This window comes from Nicotiana attenuata, unplaced genomic scaffold (genome assembly GCF_001879085.1).
Source record: "Nicotiana attenuata strain UT unplaced genomic scaffold, NIATTr2, whole genome shotgun sequence".
Taxonomy (NCBI): Eukaryota; Viridiplantae; Streptophyta; class Magnoliopsida; order Solanales; family Solanaceae; genus Nicotiana; species Nicotiana attenuata.
In genome coordinates, this window is record NW_017670323.1 from 981940 (window position 1) to 1005419 (window position 23480).

At 40.5% G+C, this 23480-nt stretch overlaps 1 protein-coding gene across 1 annotated transcript; it reads left to right on the forward strand.

The window, feature by feature from the left end:
• The first annotated feature begins 13779 nt into the window (after window positions 1-13779).
• LOC109237872 (probable inactive receptor kinase At5g67200) lies at window positions 13780-17420 on the forward strand. Its single transcript, XM_019404266.1, has 2 exons — window positions 13780-15566; window positions 16574-17420. The coding sequence occupies exons 1-2, from the start codon at window positions 14177-14179 to the stop codon at window positions 17140-17142; spliced, it is 1959 nt and encodes a 652-aa protein (XP_019259811.1). The 5' UTR covers window positions 13780-14176; the 3' UTR covers window positions 17143-17420.
• Window positions 17421-23480: the final 6060 nt, after the last annotated feature.

Below are 23480 nucleotides of genomic sequence, written 5' to 3' on the forward strand. Positions count from 1 at the left end.
AGTGAGAAAAATAAATGAGGGAGTCTTATTGGTGAAAACTCTTACGGGCACTATAAGGCAATGGTGAGTTGAGAGAAAGACAACTGAGAGAGGTCAATTGGTGAAAACCCACAAAGGGCATCGTTGATCGATTTAGGCTTCTTATACCCCGGCACAAGCATGGTTAAGACAAAGAACTCAATTTCAAAGTGAAGTTTACAACATATTTTGAGAATTAGACGTTTCAGACGGATCAGGCATCCAGTCCAAAGTGCATGTCATGTTCATTGAAATCAGCATATTCCCCCAGATAAGTCTTTTATTTTATTTTTCTATGAAGGGGACACTTTTTGATTGAGTTGTAGTACCTATTAGTTCACCTTCTTGTTTTCTTTCGCATTATCTTTTGAGTCCCTTTTAGTCTAATTTTATCAAAGCAAAGCAAAGAAAAGGCCGCAAAACTGGTTACAGTTTCCCCGTTATATGAAGCAAAAATATCTGGGGGCATAAACAGTATGGGCAAAGACATAAAGCCGAATTTGATATTCCTTGACAAGCAAAAAGCTTGAAGGATTGCACAATGTTTCAAGGGTCAACAAAAGTTACTCAGTTAAAAGTTGTTTTGGGGAGCAAGGTTGTTTGCACTATAAACGCAAATGGTGATAGGCGCAAAATAGTAAGGTTTTGATGTTGTGAAAGAAGATCTCCAAAAAGGAAAGCCAGAATCTCCCGGCAATTTGTACGATCATCGACAGAGTCAGTTTTTCTAACAAGTGTAATGGACGCATGGTCAAGCCGCCCAAGAAATCAAGGCCACAAACTGACCACCATTTTTAACCTAACGAATCTTTCTTTGTTCAGAACAGGAAAAGAACAATTTAAGGAAACAGTTCGTGAAAAGACGAATACCACAAAGTGAACTTCTCAATTCCTTGATTTATTCCAATACACATGTAATCATGTTATTTTTAGTTCCATTATAGGGAATCAATACCCTATCTTCAACACAGGGTACTACATCCCCTGTTCGTATTATTTTCTGCCTACATAGGGTACGACATTCCCTAGTAACATCTCTGAGAATTAAGAGCCTCGCCTTATTGCCAATACAGGGTACTACATCCCCTGGTCGCACTACTTTCTACCTACATAGGATACAACGTTCCCAAGTAGAATCTTAGAGAGCCAAGAGCCTCACCTTATTGTCAATACAGGGTACTACATCCCCTGGTTGCATTTCTTATTGCCAACATAGGGTACGACATTCCCTAGTAGCATCTTAGAGTGCCTCGAGCCTCAATTTATTTCAATATAGGGTACGACATCCCCTAGTAGCATTTCAGAGCGCCAAACCTCATTTTATTGCAAACATAGGGTACGACATTCCCTAGCACCATCCCGAGCGCCACGAGCCTCATTTTATTGCAAACATAGGGCACGACATTCCCTAGTACCATCCCGAGTGTCACGAGCCTCGTCTGATTGCCAATTTAGGGTACTACATCCCCTGGATGCCTTCCATCTTGTTAATATAGGGTACGACATCCCTATTATAAAAAAAAAGAAAAATAAAAAAAGAGCCCGTTTCTCTTTCAATTCTTCATTTTGCAATAGCAAAGATAGTTTATTGTGTTTTGAATAACTCACAAAAAAATTTTTAGTATAAACTGGGGTAGAAAATTTTTGTTCGTTTTATTTGTTTCTGATGGCTTGCAGGTTTTTCTGCAAAGTACGGATTGGATGTGCAAAAATAAGATTCTAGCTCTCGCCAGAGAAAGTGGAACATTTGATCTCAATACCAGCCGAACCAACTTTGACACAATGCATGCAGAGCCATAGGATTTCAAGATCCATCTTCCTATCACATGATCAAGAAGCAGGCCTGTGAGAACATTTCATAGTTTGTTACATCGAGAGCATGAAGTTTCAATCTAAAGTCAATGGGGGAATCAAGTCAAGAATCAAGAAAAAACTCCAGATGGCATAGGAACTTTGTAACTCTTAGATTTCAAGAGTATGTAATTTTCTTTTTATTTTGATGTAATAGTAGGAACCGCGGATCGGAACCTCAACGGAACCTCAATGGACTCTCTATCTAAGCATACTCCATCATTCTTTCTCCACTCGAACTACACGTGACCTGATTCCTTTATGACCCGGGATATGCAGGCCGCCTAAAACCAAGGCTCGGTCACATCTTTTTCTTTTGACTTCTTTTTTTTTGTTAAATAATAGTGAGGTCAAAAATCAGTCACCTTGTTCATTTTCTTTGCCTGAAAACTCTTCATGTTTCCAAGCAAAGAGGGGCATGCTATGAACAACTAATTTGTTACCACACTTGAATATTATGCTATTTGTAATATTTAATTTTCCTATAATATAAGAAGTTTCGGTTAGTCTTCTTATCTTTATAATTTAATTTAGTTTTAGGTCTAATCTTGATGTTTTAAACTTTTATCTTACTCTTAGTAGATCTTATTTGAATAAATAAATAAATAAATAAATACTCACATTTTTAGAGTACAAATTTTATTTCTATTTATAAAAAAAAAAAGTTCACAAATATATGTACATAAATAAACTATTAGTATAAATGAAAGTGTACATTTCCTTCAAACCTGCGCCTCATGCTTGATACTGTGAATTGTTATTTCTGAAATAGAAAGCAAATTAAATTTCCCCCCATATTTTATTACAGTCGTAGAATAAATGAAAGTAGTTGCAAGCCAATTGAGAGGGAGCCCTTTCTCTCTAGCGTAGGTGTGTCACTCAAGATACATATCGTGCATTTATTTGTTGTAAGTATATATATATATATATATATATATATATATATATATATATATATATATATATATATATATATATATANTAAGTGAAAATCCGCAGGTGCGGTAGTTTAGGCCGCAGAAGCTGGCCCGCAAAAGCAAAAAAAAAGGACCGCAGGTGCGGAATCCCTGGGTCAGAGAGTATATATTTCATCCTTCGTGATTTTTCAGACTTTCTTCACATTTTAAAATGGTTTTTGGAGCTTTTGGGGATTTTTGAAGAGGGAATCAGAGGGAACTTCATCGAGGTAAGATTTTTGAACATAAAACTCGTTCCTATGGTGTTATTATAATTTAATTTATCTTTCAAATAAAATAGTAATAAATAAATAAATAAATGAACTTTAATGTCAAAGAGATAAAAAAAAATTTAAAATATTTTTGTTTTACTTTGCTAATCCCATAATCCCCATTTTCTAGTCTAACTCCCTACCTTTCACATCACTCACTCCCACTCTCCCTCACGTCTCCCTCATATTCACCCATCACTTCCCAGTTCCCCACTCATCTCACCGTTAACCCACACATCTATAAATAACACACAAAAAAAAAAGAACGAAAAAAGAAAGAGGAGAAGAAGAGTGATTTGGCGCTGGAGTTGACTACATCTTAGTCTGTGTTAGTCCGTCAAAGTTCCATCATCCGAAGCTCAAGAGTAGATCTCCAAGAAAGAGAAACCAACCGCACACCTTAGCCATTCTTCCATAGCGCACCACCCCATCTCCGCCGCCACAGCTGCCGGATTTTTCGTCCAACACCCAGCGACCACCCTCCTCAGCCGCCACCAAATTCCCCATCAGCCGCACACGACAGAATAACCAAAAAAACAGGACTAAAATAACTTCATCTCCACCAGTTAAATGACGCTTCACATAGACAAATACATGGACTCCAATTTCTTCCTCACACAAACAGATCACTGTTGAGGTTTTTCCCATCGAAGTTTTGTTCGTGTTTATGGTCTGAGGTTCCGATCTGGTTTCAAGTTAAGGCTACAAGGCCACTGCTAAATCCTTTTTCACGTTTCGTTGTCGCTTTGTGAGCTTACGCAGAGGTTCATTTTTTTCCCTTTTACACAATTATTTGAATATTTTTGAGTGAATTGTTTTTTTAATTTTGTTTGATCTGCTTTAATGGTTCTGCTCATTCGTCTGATTTGTTTATTTTATTTTGTTTGACATTAGATTAGTAAATCCCTAAGAATATTGAGTTGTTTTCTATTTTACTAATTCTTAATTATTTAGAATTGGGACTAAGTTCCCATCCTTATTTTAGCACCAACAGGCAGTGTGGGTTTGGGATTTTAAAAAAAAACAAAAAAAAAAAGATTTAAGTTTCTTAAAGACAAATTGATCACGGCAAATATTGAAATTTAAAGGATTTGAGCTTTTGGAAAAACATTGTTATGTTAGTCCTTCAATTGTTTTTTTATTATTTATTATTTATTAATCTAATCGCGAGGAGAATACTAGGCCGTCAACACCCGGGTAGGCAACCTTTAGGATTTTCGACGTTCACGTGACATAATTACGGGTTTCAAAATTAAGATCAAAGTATGCGTTCGTGCAACTTTGGGCGGAACAATCTTAGTAATAATAAAATGTTATTAATTGTGTACACGTTTGCGTGACACGATGATAATTTAAAAATGAATATTCGTAAAAAATGCTTTAGGCGCGACTTAATATATCATCGTGATTGTGTACACGTTCGCGTGACATAATTACGATTTTTAAAAATAAATCAATGTACGCGTTCGCGCGACTTTGGCCAAGCTTTCTTAAATAATTAAGCGTTGTGAATTATGTACACGTACGCGTGACATGATTCTTGACGCGTCAAACAAAAAGAGTACACGTACGAGTGACTCGTTTTTTCAAGATAATTCCATAATCACGAATAATCGAGTAACTAAAAGCGGTAAAAAGTTAAATGCACATAGGTTCTAAAATACGTAATTAAATAATTTAATTAAGCCAGATATGATTAAAGCAACCGTGCTAAAACCACGGAAGTCGGGAATGCCTAACACCTTTTCCTCCCGGGTTAACAGAATTCCTTACCCGGTCTTTTGATTTCGCGGACTTTAAAACGGAGTCAATTTTCCTCGATTTGGGATTTAAAATAAACCGGTGACTTGGGACACCATATAATTATTCCAAGTGACGACTTTGAAAATAAATAAATAATTTCTTTAGTACCTTTAGTAGTTCCTATACCTGTCATGCTCCTTGGATTATTTACAAGTTTCATCTCGAATAATGTCACTTTAATTGGAAAAACTCCCTATCCCCCGGGAAAAAGGAGGTGTGATAGTTGGTGAGCAATTTCTCTACCTCTTCGTGGACGGCTTTGTTGATTGCAGCTGTTGATACCCAATTTTTTCCCGTATAATTTTTATATATGCAAAATACTTTCAAAATAGCATATGTATGCATATATAAGTATGCCCACGTGTTTTAGTATTTTTCCTAATTTTTAAAGGATTGTTAATCAATTTATCGCCCATTTTAGCAGTACAAAAACCAATAATTATTCCCAAAATTATTATTTTTGGTGAATAACTTATTTTGTTCTCCTATTTATACCAAAATGTAGCTAGGGTAATTTCTATACATTTTTACAAATTTATTTGGTATTTTAAAAGCCAAATTGCATATAATTGGAATTTTAGCCTATTTTCAGAATTAACAGCATTTTATAATTATGAAATTGGTTCCAATATTTTTAAATTAATATTTGTATATTATTAACTGATCCAGTACTATTAATTTATTTTCGAAATTATTTTTTACTATTTTTATAAATTAAAAGGGAAAAACTGGCTATTTAAAATATGGCCCCATTTCGTTTCAATTATGACCCAAATTGATCCCCCTAATTGACCCAATTTCAATCCATCCCGCCTCCGACCCAACCAATTAACACGTCCGGCCCTCTCTTCTAATCTAGGCCGTTGATCATTTTGATCAACGGCTACGATCATTCCTTGCCTTTTTAATCCCCAAAGACTACCCTAATCCCCCTCATTCTCTTCTATCAGCCGCCTCTGAAATCCCTCTCCTCTAAAACTCTCTCGAACTCTCTCGAAACCCTAGCCTCTCTCATCATCTTCAACCTCAATCTCACCGGAATCCGTGGACCCTCAGGCCATGGATAACTTAAACTCATCTCCCTCTGCTCTTAAACACTTGGTATTCGAAGGTTCGAGGTCTGACCTCGAAGGTTTTCGTTCAGATCTTCGCCGATTCAAGGTTCTATGGCCATCTCCGGCCCAGCTCCGGCACACTATGGTGTTTAGAGCCTGGTTCTGACTTATCCGACTCAGATCGGACCTTTTCCGAGCCTTTCTCATTCTAGGGTTCTTCTGAAACCCTAACTATTCGAGGTTCTCTCTGATTTTTCTTAGATATGTCACATATTTGTGCTCTACTTGGGTTTTTAAACAATTTCCTCAATTTTTTCATTTAAAAACCACTTCTCTTCGATTTAAGGTTTTCTGAAAGGTTCAAAGTGTTTCTTCGACTTTTCTTTTCCTTTCTTTGTGTGTATTTATCACGCATGTGCTTCTACTGCTTTTTTATCTATCTCTCTACTATACATGTCCTTCCGTGCTTTGTTTTTCTATTGTGATACCTATATGTTCTTTTGCTATACTTTTTCGGTATTTTTGTGTTCTTCTACTGTATGTATTTCCTACTGAGTTCTTAAGTTTGTTTGCCTTCTACTGAACTTTGTTTGAAGTTCTTCTAAAAGACCTCTTTAAACATATTTCCACTATTGTGTTCTTAAGTGTTATTATTTTCTCTTCTACTGAACCCTGTTTAAGACCCTTCTAAAAGGTTTTTCTTAAAACATGTTTCTTCTACTACCATGATGTTCTATCATTAATGCTTCGAGTTAGTTTCTTCGCTCCGTTTGCTATGAATTTTCTATTGTATTTGCTTGTCTTCTCATGAGATTCTAAAAAGAAATCTCTGAGCCTGTTGCCTCCGCATCTCTGTATTTGACTCGAGTCAGAAACCCTAGAATTTGGGGGGTTTCCTCCGAGTTTGGTCATATGATCAGACTAAGGTTCTGTTTGAGAACCCTGGACTCTTTCAGACTTAATTCTGAGTCTATGAACTAAGTTTGAACTTCTTTGTTTATGATTCTGAACTTTTAAATTCTTCTATGCTAGACTCTTCTACCGATTAGCATGATAGTTCTTCGTGCTTAAGCGTGGCTGTATGCTTTTATATGTGTGATGAATTCTTTCTTCCGAAAAGGTTTTCCAACTTATGATTAATTCAGAATCCTTTTTTAGGTTTGATTGATTGTTACTGATTTTCCTTAAGTCAAAATCTTTCCCATCTTTCTGACTTGGTTCATTCATACAAAATCTTCAATTTTTGATTTAATAGCTGTTAATTGATTCCCTTGACTTATTTGCACAAACCGTGTACTAGCAAGACTTTTTCCTTAAATATACCTCTATGTATTTACCCTTCTTGTACAGCTTTGAAAAGGTGTTTGATTAATCTCTTTCCTTAATTATTTTTACCCGTTTGAAATCATAATCCCTTAATTAAAGGAAAACCTTATGTAATTGATTTTCAAACTATTTTCTTACCTATTTCTGCTTGCTTTCTACACTATAAAAGGCACGACCCTTTCTACACAATAGACACGGTTAATTCAACATTTTTACACTTTAGATTTCACACTTACAATCTCACAAAACTCATACTTGGGGTATTCTTGCTTCTTGTCTGCGCTTTGGCTTTACAAGACTACTGCTTGCTTTTGCTTGATTACTTAAGACTGGTATGTCCAGTTTTGGTTTCAGCATCACCCCAATGTGTTTTACTTACAACCTTTACATCCATGTTTACTTTACAGTCTGTATAGAGTTAAATGTCAACTAGCATGTTAATTTCCTTTCATCTATTTCTGCTGTGAATCCCTACACCCCTGCTTCCCTCTATGTGCTTTGAGTTGTAGTTCAGAACATGACAATATGCAAGTTATTGTTCATGTTTTGACCTGATCCCTTTGGGGATCCTAACTCCCAAAACAATGTGTTCTAACGGGCTGGTGGGGTGTGCCAGCATTTCCTATTGCTAGGTATGCCCACTAGCCTGCCTTTGTCACTCCCCTTTTCCCCTTTTTAGAATTCCTTCTATGCACTTACACTGACTCCTAGTTTCTAAGTTCTGCCCCCCTCCTGTGAGCCATGCCTTGGGACCTTGAGTTCCCTCTGAACTTGGACACTTGAGGGCTGGCCTTTCCACACTGCACTATGACTCAATCTTGCAATGTATTTGGGTGTGAGCACTGCCCGGAATCCATGAGGCTCTTAGGGAACTCTGACACACCCCAAATGAGAAAGGCTTTGGATCTTGGTCTTTATAGTTGGTTTACTTCATGCTTCAGGCAGGAAACCTGAATCAGGCTCTCCTTGGTTGTAATTTTTTTTTTGTGATGTAATTTCTTTATTTTATTTTGGTATGTAACAATTTTGTAATAAACTTCTGGGGTGATTAGTGAAAAAGAGAAGGGTAACCATGCATGCAAAGGGGTAGATATCATGTTCATAGGGAATATTTACACTTCTACACTCATGTATCATGTTTTCAGCTTTCACTTCTGCATCTCATATAGAGATCATGTCTATAGGTTTGTGCACTTTTGCACCTCATATAGAGACCATGTCTATAGGTTTTTGCACTTCTGCATTTCTATAGAGACCATGTCTATAGGTCATTTCTGAAATGCTGCATATCATATAGATAATATGCTTATAGGACTTCCTGAATTTTGCATCTGCATCTGTCACTAGGCAAACCTGTTTATAGGTTTAAATAACTAACAGCATTTTAGATACCATGCCAATAAGACTTCTGCACTCTTGTTTCGATTAAAAAAAATGTTTTAAATCAGTAACGCCTAGAAAGCATGCCTATAGGAACCATTAACTAAATCTGAATCGCCACTCGCTTATGAGTCTAAAATCAGTAGCAACAATAACGACCGCAGAATTTATATTCCTGTAATTGACAATTTCTTTCCCTTAAAATCAGTATACTTCTTTTCTGAAACTAATAGATATCATGCCTATAGGTTTTCGTTTAACACTTAGGCAAGCCATAAGGTAAACTTATAAACTGAATCAGATTTTATTAACTACAACCAGCAGGCAGGCCTGATTCGGGCTTCTTATCTGAAATATGTAATAGATCAGTCTACCACAACTCTTAAGTTTAATCAGACTCTAACCAGTACGTGCAAGACATGCTAAACTATATGCTTCTCTTTGTTTTAAGGAGGTCTGTTTGAGCCTTTCTATCTGTTATGTGCTTCTCCCCAAATTTGCTATATATGTGTTTTGATTGTCGCCTTAGAATTTTGTCCTTTGAAACTATAAAACCTCACACCCCTTCCCTTTAGGATTAGTAGTCCCAAATACCTCCGGGACTGATAGGATTGGGGCGGGTAATAGCATGCATTAAGTAAAACGAGACCATTCTGCATTTAATACCTTAACGGGGTGGAAAAGGATAGATATGGACATGATGACCACGCGATAACACCACGTGTATAAACGGTTACCGGGTGTTGTGTGGGGTGATCCATATTATTTATAAACCTAGGACCCTCCTCCCTTTACTCGTTTATTTTATTTCAAAACTGCCTTTTTTCTCAAATTCCAGCTTCTTCGACTGCTTTTAACTTCAATTACTCGCAACAATTATATGAAAATTCCCCTCTTTTACTAGTTTATTCAGAATTTTTAAAACTGCTTCTTCTCAAATTTCAGTTCCTTTGACTTCGCTTAACTGCAATTACTTGCAACAATTATGTGAACCCCCCCCCCCCCTCATATTTGTAACTCCTATTTGTCTATTTGTTGTTTGCACTTAAAGGCACAATTATAGTATGGCCGGGAACCACACTAGTGGATCTCGAGAGGTGTCTAACACCTTCCCCTCGAGATAATTTCGAGCCCTTACCCAATCTCTGATTTTCTAAATCAAAATTCTTCTTAGTGTCTTAGTGCACTTAATTATTAGATGGCGACTCTTCATTTCAAACCCAATTTCCAAAAGGAAACGAGTTGTCCTCCCGAATGTCATAAACCCGATTTTGCGAGAAAAAGGGGGCATCGATAGCAGCGTTAAACTTTCTTCTGATTTGTCGTACTGGTGGGTAGAGTGGATTGACATTCAGCTGGTGCGTGGCAATGTCTTTCGGAATACCTAGCATATCTGCATGGGAGAAAGCGAACAGATCGGCGTTGTCAATTAAAAATTTATGAATTTACCTGGTTCTGAGATGTAAGCCTTTTTATGTAGTCGTCGTTGTATAGTTTGACGGGGTCGAGGTCTTCTATCGTTGACCCTGTGGCCTCCACGACGTCGGGATCCTTGATAACGTCTTTTTGTTCGTCGGGTTCGGGCCTCGACTTTGGTAATTGTGATGCTTCCGAGCCTATTCCCTTTAACTGTTGAGTGTGTGTACAATCTTGGGCGATGCGGTAGCATTCTTGGGCTGTGCACTGTTCGCCTCGAATGCTGAATATCCCCTACGGAGTAGGGAACTTGATTACTTGATATAAGCTGGACGGGATGGCCCTCATGGCGTGTATCTAGGGTCGCCCTATGATGGCATTGTAAGTTGTGTCCTGGTTCATGACATGAAAAGTTGTTTCTAGGGTGACGCCTCCGGCCAGAACGGGCAGCGTTATCTCTCCTGAGGTTCGCACAACTGCATTGTTAAAACCTGTTAGGGTTATGTAGCGTGGTACTATCTTGTCCTCGAGTCTCATTTGTGTGAGAACTCGAGGGTGAATAATACACGCGCCGCTCCCATCGTCTACCATTATTCTTTTTACGTCAGTATCTGAAATACGTAAAGTAATGACAAGAGCATCGAAGTGAGGAAAGGTCAAACCGTGGGTATCTAACTTAAGGAAGATGATACTGTCTTCGAGGTCATCATACCGTTCATGGGTGATCGACTGCATCAGTTTATGTGTGGTGGTGAACTTTACGTGATTGATTTTTTACTTCATCGTCTCCGCCGATGATTATTTGGATGGTACGGGCGGGGAGGGTAGCTTTGGAGGGCCTTGGTGTTGTTCTCGTCCCCGGCCGAAGTTGGCTCTTCGTCAATCGCTCATCAGCTCCCATAGGTGTTCTTGGTGAAGCACGTTCACCACTTCTTGCCATAGGGCTATGCAGTCTTCGGTCTTGTGATCCCGCTCCTGATGAAACTCACTGAGGGCGTTCGACTTTCTGGTACTTGGGTCAGACTTCATCTTTTGTGGCCACTTCACCTTCAGGACGAGCTTCTCTAATGCATACACTATTTCTGAAGGGAAAACGCAAAAATTGTGAGCAGATAAGAGTGGAGGCATACCTCTTTCATTTTGTTGAGTCCCTGTATGCGGCCTGGATAGCCCTTCTATATGGCGAGGAGATGGTGGGATGGTCGTTCTGACATATGGTTGGTGCCTGTCCCGGTTGAGGCGTGGACCTGGATGGTCTCATCGACCGTCATTACGACGGTCTTTCCTCGACTCCGTTTGGACTGACGTTAGCCGTTGGGTTGGACCGTTAAGGTCGTCCTCGTCTGCTCTCACCTCGGCACAATAGGCGTTGTGAATTTCTTCCCAAGTGGTGGGAGGGTATTTCATGAATCTGCTTAACAGCTTTATGGTTGCCCTCGACCCATTCCTGTTCAACCCATTTGGAAAGTGGCCACCGCCATCCCTTCTTATACGTTTGGCAAGCTCATTCTTACTGTGTTGAACCGGGCAAGGAAGTCCCTAAGTCCCTCGCCAGGCGACTGTCAGACGGCGAATATATTATTCACCCTGGCCCCCGCCTTCTTAGCCCCAGCGTGGGCGGTGACGAACTTGTCGGTCATTTCCTCAAACGTTGTAATTGAACGTGCCGGTAATTGTGAGTACCATCTTAAGGCTCCCCCTGTTAGGGTTTCGCCGAACTTTTTCAACAACACTGATGGTACCTGCTCTTTTAAGAGGATGTTGCCTTTTACTACTGTGACGTAATGAATGATATGATCTTCGGGGTTTGTTGTGCCATCGTATATCTTCAAATATGGTGGCATTTTGAAGGTCTTGGATATGGCATGTGGGGCTGCCTCCTCGCTGTACGGTTGTTCGACGAACCGGCCGACGTTCCATTTTGGTAGCAGTTTCGAGGCGCCGGGTATCTTATCTACCCTTTCTTGATGCTTCCTCGTTTGGTCGCGGAGCGCTTTATTCTTGTTCTCCATTTCTTCCATTTTCTTTAGGATGGCCGCAAGTGCGTCGCTACCTGCATCAACAGCGGTGTGAATGTTACCTGTTGGGAGAGGAACAAGAGCAGGTTGCTCGTTGGCGGTTGATGTGGTATCCGCTTGTGTGGCGCTTCTATTCGCCCTTTGAACAGGTTTGTCGAGTATGTTATTTAGAGTACTTGTCAACCGCACCCCCAGTAGCTTTTCACTGCTGGTGGCGCTTCCTCAGTTGTGGACGTAGAGGCTCCCCTTTTGCGTGAAGCGGTTACACTTCCATGAGGGGGAGGTGAGTCACTCCGCCTGGGTGTAGCACTCGGTGTCACATTCTCCTCGTCTTCTCTATCAACCTCGTTGATGGTGTTCAAAAGGTCGGCAGTGACGCCCACTACTGCTTTTAGTCTTTCATCTTCTTTTCCTATCATTGTTAGTTCGTGCAAACGAGAAAAAGATGGTTGTTGTCGTAATTTTTTTTTGATCTAGAGGAAACTAAAATTTTAACTAGAAACTCCCCACAGACAGCACCAAATTGTTTTACCCAAAAAGTGTTAAACCTTTTCTTAAAACGAATTAATGAGGAAATAGAGGGTTAGTCCTAGTTAAATATAATAACCACTAGATCTAACGTATAGATGTATTGATGATGTGGGGCTGAATCCGAAAATGTTGTATACCAACTGCAAATGCTCAATGATTGTCAGTGAATGGAGTAATAAAAGCATGCAATAAATGTAGATAATGGCAATGAATGTAATAAGAAGGAATTTATCACCCAATTGTTAGATGACTTAGTGATTCTCCTTCCTGACAACAACAACGTAGAGTAATTGAAAATGAAGATGGACAAGGAATCTTTGGATCTTGTGAATAAAAAGTGTATATCGAACAATGTAATAAGTGGACAAGACAAACTTTTGTATATTTTTCGTAGTCAATCCTTTACAATGTGCTCTTATTAGAAATGTGAAGATCCCCCCTTTGTTCTTTATCTCTCCCTATTTATAAGGGATATTCCTAAGAAACCCTAAAAAGTACAACAGAAAGAATATCCAATGAAATATTCCTTCTTTCTATTCTAAACTTACTCTATCGTTGATTCCCTACATTCTTTACTTGACCTCGGCATTAATCCTTCTTAAGACGACTCCTCGCCATTGTGCAGTGGTCGGCTTAATCCTCGACAAAGTCCATTTGCAGTTATTAAGTCCAGTCCAAATTTTGACCAATACACAAGCGCTATGCAACTTTTGACTGGGCCAACAATAGCTACCCACCTTGGTCTCTGGTTTGATGGTTGTAACATTCCGTTTTGTTTCTTATCCCAGTCTTTCGCAACACTTCAGGTTTACTTCTTTTGTTTGGCCTCGACTTCTTCGCTATGATGTTTCCAAGCGGTTTTCGAGACAAAAAAACTGGTCATTCTATGGAACCGAGATAGAACTCCAACTCCTTCCCTTGATCGCTTGAGTTGTTGGTTACAACGCACTGAAAAAGCACTCTCTGGGAAATCTATATATATAATACATTTATTATTTTACAAATGTTGCAAGTATTTGACACATTTTTATCAAATCTGAAAAATTCATAATTAACTAGTATTTAAATCTAAGTTGTTAGTGTATAAATTTAGCATGCTGTTCATTAATGCAAAAGCAAAGAACTTCAAAAACAACAGGAATGAGGACTATTTTCGGGAATGTATGTAGCAGTGTGTTAAGACAAATTCAAAAATGTGAAACATTCACGGGCCCTTGAATAAACAAAATGACTAAAATTAGCAGAAGTTTCAGAGTGACGGACGAATGACTATACCCAAACAATTTCCATATTTTCTTCAAAACTCTGCCTTTCACGTGACAACTGACCCATGTTTTAAGCCAGCTGCTCCGCAACAAAGTACTACTTCTCCTTCACCCCCTACTTACCCCCCCCCCCCTCTCGGAAACCGATAGCTCACTGTCTCCCAAAATTCAGTCCATTTTCCAGACCTCGTTTCTTACATTAAACCAAACAACATGACAAACAAACACTAACTTGGCCTTTAGTCACTAAACCAAGCACTGGATTTTGTTAGTTGAAAACTTGCAATGTCCCCATTGATGCTTGTTCTCTGTTTTCTTCAACTATTTTCCACTTCTTCTTCTACTAGTACACCATCGGCTCCATTAAACTCTTTACTTCCCTCAGACGCTGTATCTTTACTATCCTTCAAATCCAAAGCTGACCTTGACAACAAGCTTCTTTACACACTCAACGAGCGTTTTGACTATTGTCAATGGCAAGGAGTGAAATGCGTGCAAGGTCGTGTTGTACGTTTTGCTCTTCAAAGTTTTGGTCTTAGAGGTACTTTCCAGTCCAACACTTTAACTCATCTTGACCAGCTCCGAATCCTTAATCTTAGGAACAACTCACTCTCTGGTCCTATTCCTGACCTTTCTGGTCTTACAAACCTTAAAACTCTGTTTCTTGATCATAACTTTTTCTCTGCAACTTTTCCTCTTCCTCTTCTTTCTCTTCACCGCCTCATTATCCTCGATTTGTCCCATAATAATCTCTCCGGTTCACTCCCTCTTGGGCTTACTGTTCTAGACCGGTTGAACTATCTCCGGCTTGATTCTAACTCGTTCAACGGTTCGATTCCGCCATTGAACCAAACCCAACTTCAAATCTTCAATGTGTCTAGAAATAACCTTACTGGTTCAATACCTGTTACTCCGACTCTGAAGAAATTTAACGAACGCTCATTCTTATGGAACCCTAATCTTTGTGGTAAAGTTATTAACACGCCATGCCCGTCAACTCCATTCTTTGACTCGCCTTCAGCTGCTGCCTCCCCGCGGCCCTCACCGCTATACCAAGATGCACAGTCGCAGGGTATTGTTCTTACTCCTTCACCTCAGCATAAGCACAAAAAAGTTGGTGTCGTTTTGGGTTTTGTGGTTGGAACATTGATTTTAATTGCAGCTGTTCTGTGTATCTTTGCTTTGGTAAGAAAGAGAAGAGAAGAAAGTGAAACTGAACCAAAAGCAACAAAATGCACCATTGAGACAATTACCCACAATGCAGTGCCAGCTGATAATAGCCAATTATTAGAGATTAAATTAGAAAAGGAAGTGAAAGTGGCTCAAGTCTCTCAACAGCAATTAAAGAGTGGAAATCTGATATTTTGTTCAGGAGAAACAGAGTTGTATACTTTAGAGCAACTAATGAGAGCATCAGCAGAGCTGCTCGGGAGGGGCACAATTGGAACAACGTATAAAGCTGTAATGGCTAGTCAATTGATAGTTTCAGTAAAGCGATTGGATGCTTGTAAAACTTCAATTACGAGTGGCGAAGCGTTTGAGCAGCACATGGAGGAAGTAGGAATGTTACGGCACCCAAATTTGGTTGCAGTTAGAGCATACTTTCAAGCTAAACAAGAAAGGCTTGTTATCTATGATTATCAGCCTAATGGCAGTCTCTTCAATCTCATTCATGGTAAAAGTTTCTAACTTTGCTGATTACTCATTTGAAATGGTTTTACTTTTCATTTTTTTTGTTAATTAGTTTATGTGGACTGTGGTGTCAATTTGGTGGACCTGTGGAAGGGGGGAGGAAGCAGTGGAAGAATGAGTTGTCTGCACCAAACAACTACTACTAGCATTTTTCTCTTTTGTGGACAGAAGTGGGCTGTAATCTTTTGGATCATTCAGTGGTTGCAGTAGCAGGGGTCTTTTTTTAGCTTTTAGTTTGGATGCTTAATATGGGATCCCACTGAGCTCACTACCGACAATTGCAATGTTTGCGTTCACAGGGCAGTCAAATAGTAGTAGTGTCTTTTGGTTTCAGGCTGTCACTGACTGATCCGTATGGGTTGATTGCACTATTTCCCCCAACTACCTTTCATTTTTTTTTATTAAGGCAAATGGTCCTTGTGTCTGCATTTATGTCTTTGCTCCGTCTCTCTTTTCTGTTGAATAGGATATTTTCCTTAGTTTTTTTGCGCACACCTCATTTATTTTATTAGATACCTATTACTTTTCACCAGCACATGTACGGGTTTTCATTCACTTTTGATCGTTAGCCACACCCTTGGGTTGATGTTGTTTATGTTTTCCTTACTTTTTGTGTTTCTTTTCCTTAACCAAATGTGTAACTTACCTATGGGAGAACCTTTGTTTGATGAAAGGTTGTTAATTTAGAGAAGAAAAAGTTCAATGATACTATTCTAGAGCACCCTTGTTCCTTCGTGTGCATCGGATAAAATTAGAAAGATACATAGGAACACAATATATCGCTCTTCCATGTTCCTTTTTATCAATGGATTGACAATTCACTTTCATAGATTAAGTCACACATACCATTTGTTCATTATCCACGTTCAAGAGTTGAAGATATGGATTCTTTATGTAATTCGTGTGTTTAAATTGATGCTTCCTTCACCTAAATACTAAGATTATGTTGTATCTTACATATTGTGTCCTATTTTCTGTTTTACGTGGCAGGGTCAAGATCGACAAGGGCAAAGCCCCTTCACTGGACATCGTGTCTAAAAATAGCGGAAGATGCGGCTCAGGGTCTTGCTTACATACATCAAGCATCAAAGCTCACACATGGCAACTTGAAGTCCTCAAATGTGCTTCTAGGGTCTGATTTCGAGGCCTGTCTAACAGACTACTCCCTCATTGCGCTTGCAGACATTTCTTCCGATGATGATCCTGATTCAGCACGCTATAAAGCACCAGAAGTTCGCAAATCTGCACGAAAAGCCACTCCAGGGTCTGACGTCTATGCCTATGGCATTCTCTTATTAGAGCTTTTAACGGGTAAACCTCCATCTCAGCATCCGTATCTCTCCCCCCCTGATATGGCAGATTGGGTTAGAGCTATGAGGGAGGATGATAATGAGGAGGATAGATGGCTCTCAATGTTAGTTGACCTTGCTAATATATGTAGCTTGACATCACCAGAACAGAGACCAACAATGAGGCAAATCTTGAAAATGATACAAGATATAAAGGATAATGCAATGGTGGAGAATAACAAAAGGGATGAACATACTGGATATTCATAGCTTCTTCTGAATTGCAGTTACACCATTAACCAGCAAGGTTGCATGGTCAATTGTAAGTGACACACCTGGAAACAATTCGGATAATGAAATCATATATCTGTGTTTCCTCCTTTGGCAAAGTGTCATTAATTGACAACAGATTTGCTATTGACTTTTGCCCAGATTGACCAAACTGTTAATGGTGCTTGTACCTTACTACTCAGTAAACAACCTAAAACTGATAGGTTAAGGTCGATCTGCTAGAACATAAGACAACTTAGTCATTGATGATTATGGCACACATTTCGTACCCTTCCTGAAATCCCTCTTATTTTTGTCACAAACGTATGGATGCCAATATTTTNTTTCTAACCGTGGTATTGAGGTGAATCCAGCGCAGATTAAAGCCATTGAAGAAATACCCTGATATACTATAAGTAAAAAAGAAGTGCAGAGGTTGACAGGAAGAATTGCAGCTTTGGGGAGATTTATTTCCAAATCATCAGAAAAGTGCTTTAAATTCTTTTCTGCTCTTAAAAAGCAAGATCAGTTCGAATGGACTGAGGAGTGTCAACAGGCGCTCAAAAATTTGAACACATACCTGTCAAATCCGCCGTTACTCGCAAAACCAAAGGTTGGAGAAAGATTGCTCATCTATCTTGCTGTCTCAGAAGTAGCGGTCAGTGCTGTCTTAGTTCGTGAGAACCAAGGTTTACAATCTCCAATTTATTATGTCAGCAAATCATTATTAGATGCGGAGACGCGGTATCCTCAATTAGAAAAACTTGCACTTGCACTAATCATGGCTTCAAGAAAATTAAGGCCTTACTTTCAATGTCACCCTATTGCCGTAGTAACTGCTTATCCATTACGTAATATATTACACAAACATGAGTTGTCTGGTAGATTAGCCAAATGGGCTATAGAATTATGTGAATATGACATTACTTATCAGCCTAGAACCGCGATCAAATCTCAGGTGTTAAAACTCAACATTCAAGGGATCATATATCGCACTTATCAGATACGTTTCAAATTTTGCGAAGATTCAATATGAAATTAAACCCTGAGAAATGTGCATTCGGTGTTGCATCAGGTAAGTTTTTAGGTTTTCTTGTTTCTANGGTTACGTCACCCCTATCCCTGCTATAACCCCCTGAAAAACCCCTTCCAACTGGGTCAACCAAATAAAAACCTGTGCATACCATTCTGGCATGAAAGGGCATACCATTGATGAGTGCCGCTCCCTGAAGGATAAGATCCAGGCTTTGATTGACGACAAGATCATCGTGGCGAAGGAGCCTGCTCCGAATGTCCGCAATAACCCTCTACCAGACCACAAGGGTGGAGGTGTTCACATGATTGAAATAGAGGATGATTGGGATCCCAAGGGATCGATCGGTTTGATCAAAGAAGGCGATGATCCAAAGAAACCAACAGTCAGCCTTAATCCGATTGTACTACAGAGTCAGCCTTTTAGAGATGCCGAGGTGAACATGTCCATACCACTTGAGTTTGAAACACCATCCTCTGCGAAGACGCCAATACCAATCGAGGTCGAGTTTGGGTCCCCAAAGGCGCCTGTACCATTTGAAGTTGCCAAATTACATTTCAAAACAAAGGTGCCCATTTCGGTAGCAATGACAGCCGTAACACCATTCCACACAAAAGCCATACCATGGGACTACACAGCCGAGGCAAAAAGGAAAGGAAAAGCCAAGTTCGGGGAAGTAGTTGCGGCACAAGGTATGACAAGAACCGGCAGGGTTTATACCCCGAAACACTTGGATGAGTCGAGTAAGCAGACCTCTGGTCGACAAACCATCACTGAAACTGGGCCCGATGACGTCTGGAGAAAGATACAAGCCAAAGAATACTCAGTCATTGATCAACTGAACAAAACACCGGCACAGATTTCTATCCTTGCTTTGTTACAAAGTTCCGATGCACACAAGAATGCCTTGTTAAGAGTGCTGAGCGAGGCATATGTACCGAGCAACATCACCGGTGGGGAGATGGCCAACATGGTAGGCCAGGTATTGGAAAGTCACAAGATCACTTTTCATGAAGATGAGCTGCCACCAGAAGGATTGAGTCACAACAAGGCGTTGCATATCACTGTGCAGTGCGAAGATTACTTTATCACCAGGATCCTGGTCGATGGGGGGTCCAGCCTCAACATTTGTCCATTGGTAACAGTCAGGACATTGGGAAAAGGGTTGCATGAAATCAAGGGCGGGGCCATCAACGTTAAAGCTTTCGACGGTTCTCAAAGGTCTACTATTGGGGAGATTAGCTTATGTTTGCAAATGGGGCCTACTTGGTTTGATGTTGATTTTCAAGTAATAGACGTGCCGGCATCCTACAACCTGCTATTGGGACGGCCGTGGATTCATGCCGTTGGGCCGTGGCATCAACATTACATCAGGCAGTGAAGTTTGAACAGAATCACCAGGAGGTGATCATTCACGGTGATGGTAGCAATCCCATATACAGTCGCCAGACCATCCCAGCGATCGGATCGGAGGAAGAAGAAAGATAGACGGGGAAACTTACCACCACATCGAGCGAGTCAACGCCGTCGATAAGGATAAGTGGTGGGATAACAAAATTGAAAGCATGTTGAACTGGAGCGGGTATGAACCTGGCAAGGGACTTGGCAAGAATCTCTAAGGTATCGCTAAGCCCATCAAGCTCAAGAAACACGGAACCACCTTTGGATTGGGGTATGAGTATGCCTGGAAAGAATTTAACGAATGGTCGCCACCCTGGCGCGGTCCTTACTATCCGCTGGAGCAACCAATACCCCGTTTGGAGCAGACTTCCAACCGGCCGAGGTCATCTACGGGTCAGAAGAAGAAGAAGCCCTGGCAGTAATGAGGAATTTGTTCCTAGAAGACGAGGATATGGATTGCTATGTCATTTTCGAGGGGGAGGGGGAGGAAGGCCCTTCCATACAGGCTGTAAGCAGAGGAGCACGCCTCGATAATTGGACCATCAGAACTACCAGAGCCCGGCGTGCCTCGGGGTAGCAAGGCTGAACAAACATCATGCACTATTTTATTTTACTAGTTCACTTTCTTTTCGCATTTTATTTTCTGCAAAAAGGGCTCCAATGTTCAAAACACTTATGGAATTTATCAAAGCATTTCAATTTTATTAAATCTTACTCTTATTATTTTCTCTCATTACTTTACTTATACAACATTACTATTACTTATCTTGATGAACCAACATCTGTCACATGCAACGAGACAACGCAACAAACGGACATAGATTCAGAAGAAGATGACATACCGGAAGAGATTGTCAAAGAAGTTGAGAATTTTGAGAACAAACCTAAGTCCAACCTGGATGAGACTGAGATTGTTAACCTGGGAGATGCAGAAAACATCAAAGAAACATGAATCAGCGTTCATTTATCACCATCAGAGAAGGAAGAATATACAGAGTTTCTAAGAGAGTATGAGGACATATTCGCCTGGTCGTACGACGACATGACTGGTCTGAGTACATCTATTGTGGCGCACAAACTACCAACCAATCCAGCCTGTCCGCCAGTAAAACAGAAGCTTAGAAAGTTCAAGCCAGACATGAGTTTAACCCCTAAAGACGTATTATCCTGACGAAGATGTGTCATCATAGGATAAGACATTGCAGAGTCCTATGATGGTTGGAGCATGTTTTTCGACGGAGCAGCAAATTTCAAAGGAGTTGGCATAGGAGCAGTCCTAGTATCAGAAACTGGCCAGCATTATCCGGTGTCTGCCAAACTCAGGTTCTCGTGCACCAACAATATGGCCGAGTATGAAGCCTGCACCTTAGGGCTCAAGATGGCCATTGACATGAACATCCAAGAGTTGCTAGTGATTGGAGATTCAGACCTACTCATACATCTGGTACGAGGAGAATGGGCAACCAAGAACCCCAAGATACTACCATACCTGCATCATGTACAGGAGTTAAGAAAGAGGTTCACAAAGACAGAGTTCCAGCATGTCCCCAGGGTCCAGAATGAGTTTGCCGATGCATTGGCTACCCTGTCATCCATGATACAGCATCCGGATACAAACTTCATTGATCCTATTCCGGTAAAAATCCACAATCAGCCAGCTTACTATGCTCATGTCGAAGAAGAAGCAGACGGAAAGCCTTGGTTTCATGATATCAAGGAATATTTAGCAAAAGGAGAATACCCGGAGGTTGCAAACACTACTTAGAAACGCACGCTTCGAAGGTTGTCCAACAATTTCTTTCACAACGGAGGAATCCTATATAGGAGGACTCCAGACTTGGGATTACTAAGGTGTGTCGATACGAAGGAAGCATCTAAACTGCTAGAGGAAATTCATGCTGGGACCTGTGGTCCGCATATGAACGACTTTGTTTTAGCCAAGAAGATACTCCGTTCTGGCTACTTTTGGATGACCATGGAGACTGACTGCATCCAGTACGTCCAAAAATGCCACCGCTGCCAGATACATGCAGATTGATAAAGGTACCTCCAAATGAGCTTAATGCAACTAGCTCACCATGGCCCTTCGCCGCTTGGGGAATGGATGTTATTGGTCCAATCGAGCCGGCCAATGGGCACAGATTCATCCTCGTGGCAATTAACTATTTTACCAAATGGGTTGAAGCAGCATCTTACAAAGCAGTAACTAAGAAAGTCGTGGTGGATTTTGTCCGCGACCGCATTGTTTGCCGATTCGGGATTCCAGAGTCGATCATCACTGATAATGGTTCCAACCTCAACAGTGACTTAATGAAAGCTATGTGTGAGACCTTCAAGATCAGACATAAGAATTCCACAGCCTACAGACCGCAGATGAACGGAGCCGTAGAAGCCGCCAACAAAAACATCAAAAAGATATTGAGGAAAATGATAGAGAAACATAAGCAATGGCACGAAAAGCTATCATTCGCTCTATTGGGGTATCACACCACAGTCTGCACATCAACTGGGGAAACCTCCTACACCCTGGTATATGGTACAGAAGCCGTCATTCCCGCCGAAGTAGAAATTCCCTCCTTAAGAATCGTACATGAAGCCGAGCTCGACGATGCAGAGTGGGTAAAAAGTCGTCACGAGCAGTTGGCTCTTATAGATAGAAAGAGAATGAATGCAGTTTGCCATGGTCAGCTTTATCAGAACAGAATGTCCAGAGCTTTCAACAAGAGAGTCAAACCAAGACGGTTCACACCAGGGCAACTGGTGTTAAAGAAAATTTTCCCGCATCAAGATGAGGCCAAAGGGAAATTTTCTCCCAATTGGCAGGGTCCATACATGGTTCATCGGGTTCTGACAGGAGGAGCCCTTATACTTGCAGAAATGGATGGAGAAGTCTGGCCAAAACCAATCAACTCAGACGCAGTCAAGCGATACTATGTGTAACCATTTATGATTTCCTTATGTAATTTGAACTACGTCTGACCTGATTCCCGTTTAAGAGGGGATACGTAGGCAGCCTTATGGGTTCGGTCACAATTCAATAAAAATTTCATTCCCCCCGCAATTGAAAACTGGGGCAGAATTTTTAGGAGGACCCTCAAAATTCCGAAGTAACTTCAGCCGATCATCGCAAGCAGCCGTCAGAAGTATCAACCCATTAAACTGGGGCAGAATTTTGAGGAGGACCCTCAAAATTCCAAAGCGAGAGAGGTTGCAATGTCCCGAACCACGTCACAGCCGTCGGTTCATCTAAAAACTATTTCTTGAATATATACATATGTCATATCTTTAATAAACTCATGCATATTTATTATCGAAATCGCTTAGTTCAGCAACGCTACCCCTATGATACATACCGTGTCATCAGATCAGAGCCGAACATGGCAAGCAAAGTCAGCGGGGACACGAACTAACCTTTCCCCTTTACAAAACTCACAACTTTTCCTTGGATGCAGGCACCCAAGTCACCCAATCATATATTATACGCTCACACTGTTCAGGAACACAACCCTCAGAACCGTCGCAACTATTCGCATTCGCCATCCACACACAATATCCCCAGCATTCGCAATATCATACCAGCTATCAGCTAAGAATTTTATCACTATTCATCTTTCATCTCTTGCATAAGGCTACCATTCTGCCTTCCGAGGTTAAGCTCTACCTCCATCTGCATTGCATAAGGCAACCATTCTGCCTTCCGAGGTTAAGCTCTACCTCCATCTGCATTTTCTGCATTGCATAAGGCTACCATTCTGCCTTCCGAGGTTAAGCTCTACCTCCATCTGCATTAAGACTAAGCTCTGTCTCCATCTGCATTGCATAAGGCTATCATTCTGCCTTCCGAGACTAAGCTCTATCTCCATCTGCATTGCATAAGGCTACCATTCTGCCTTCCGAGACTAAG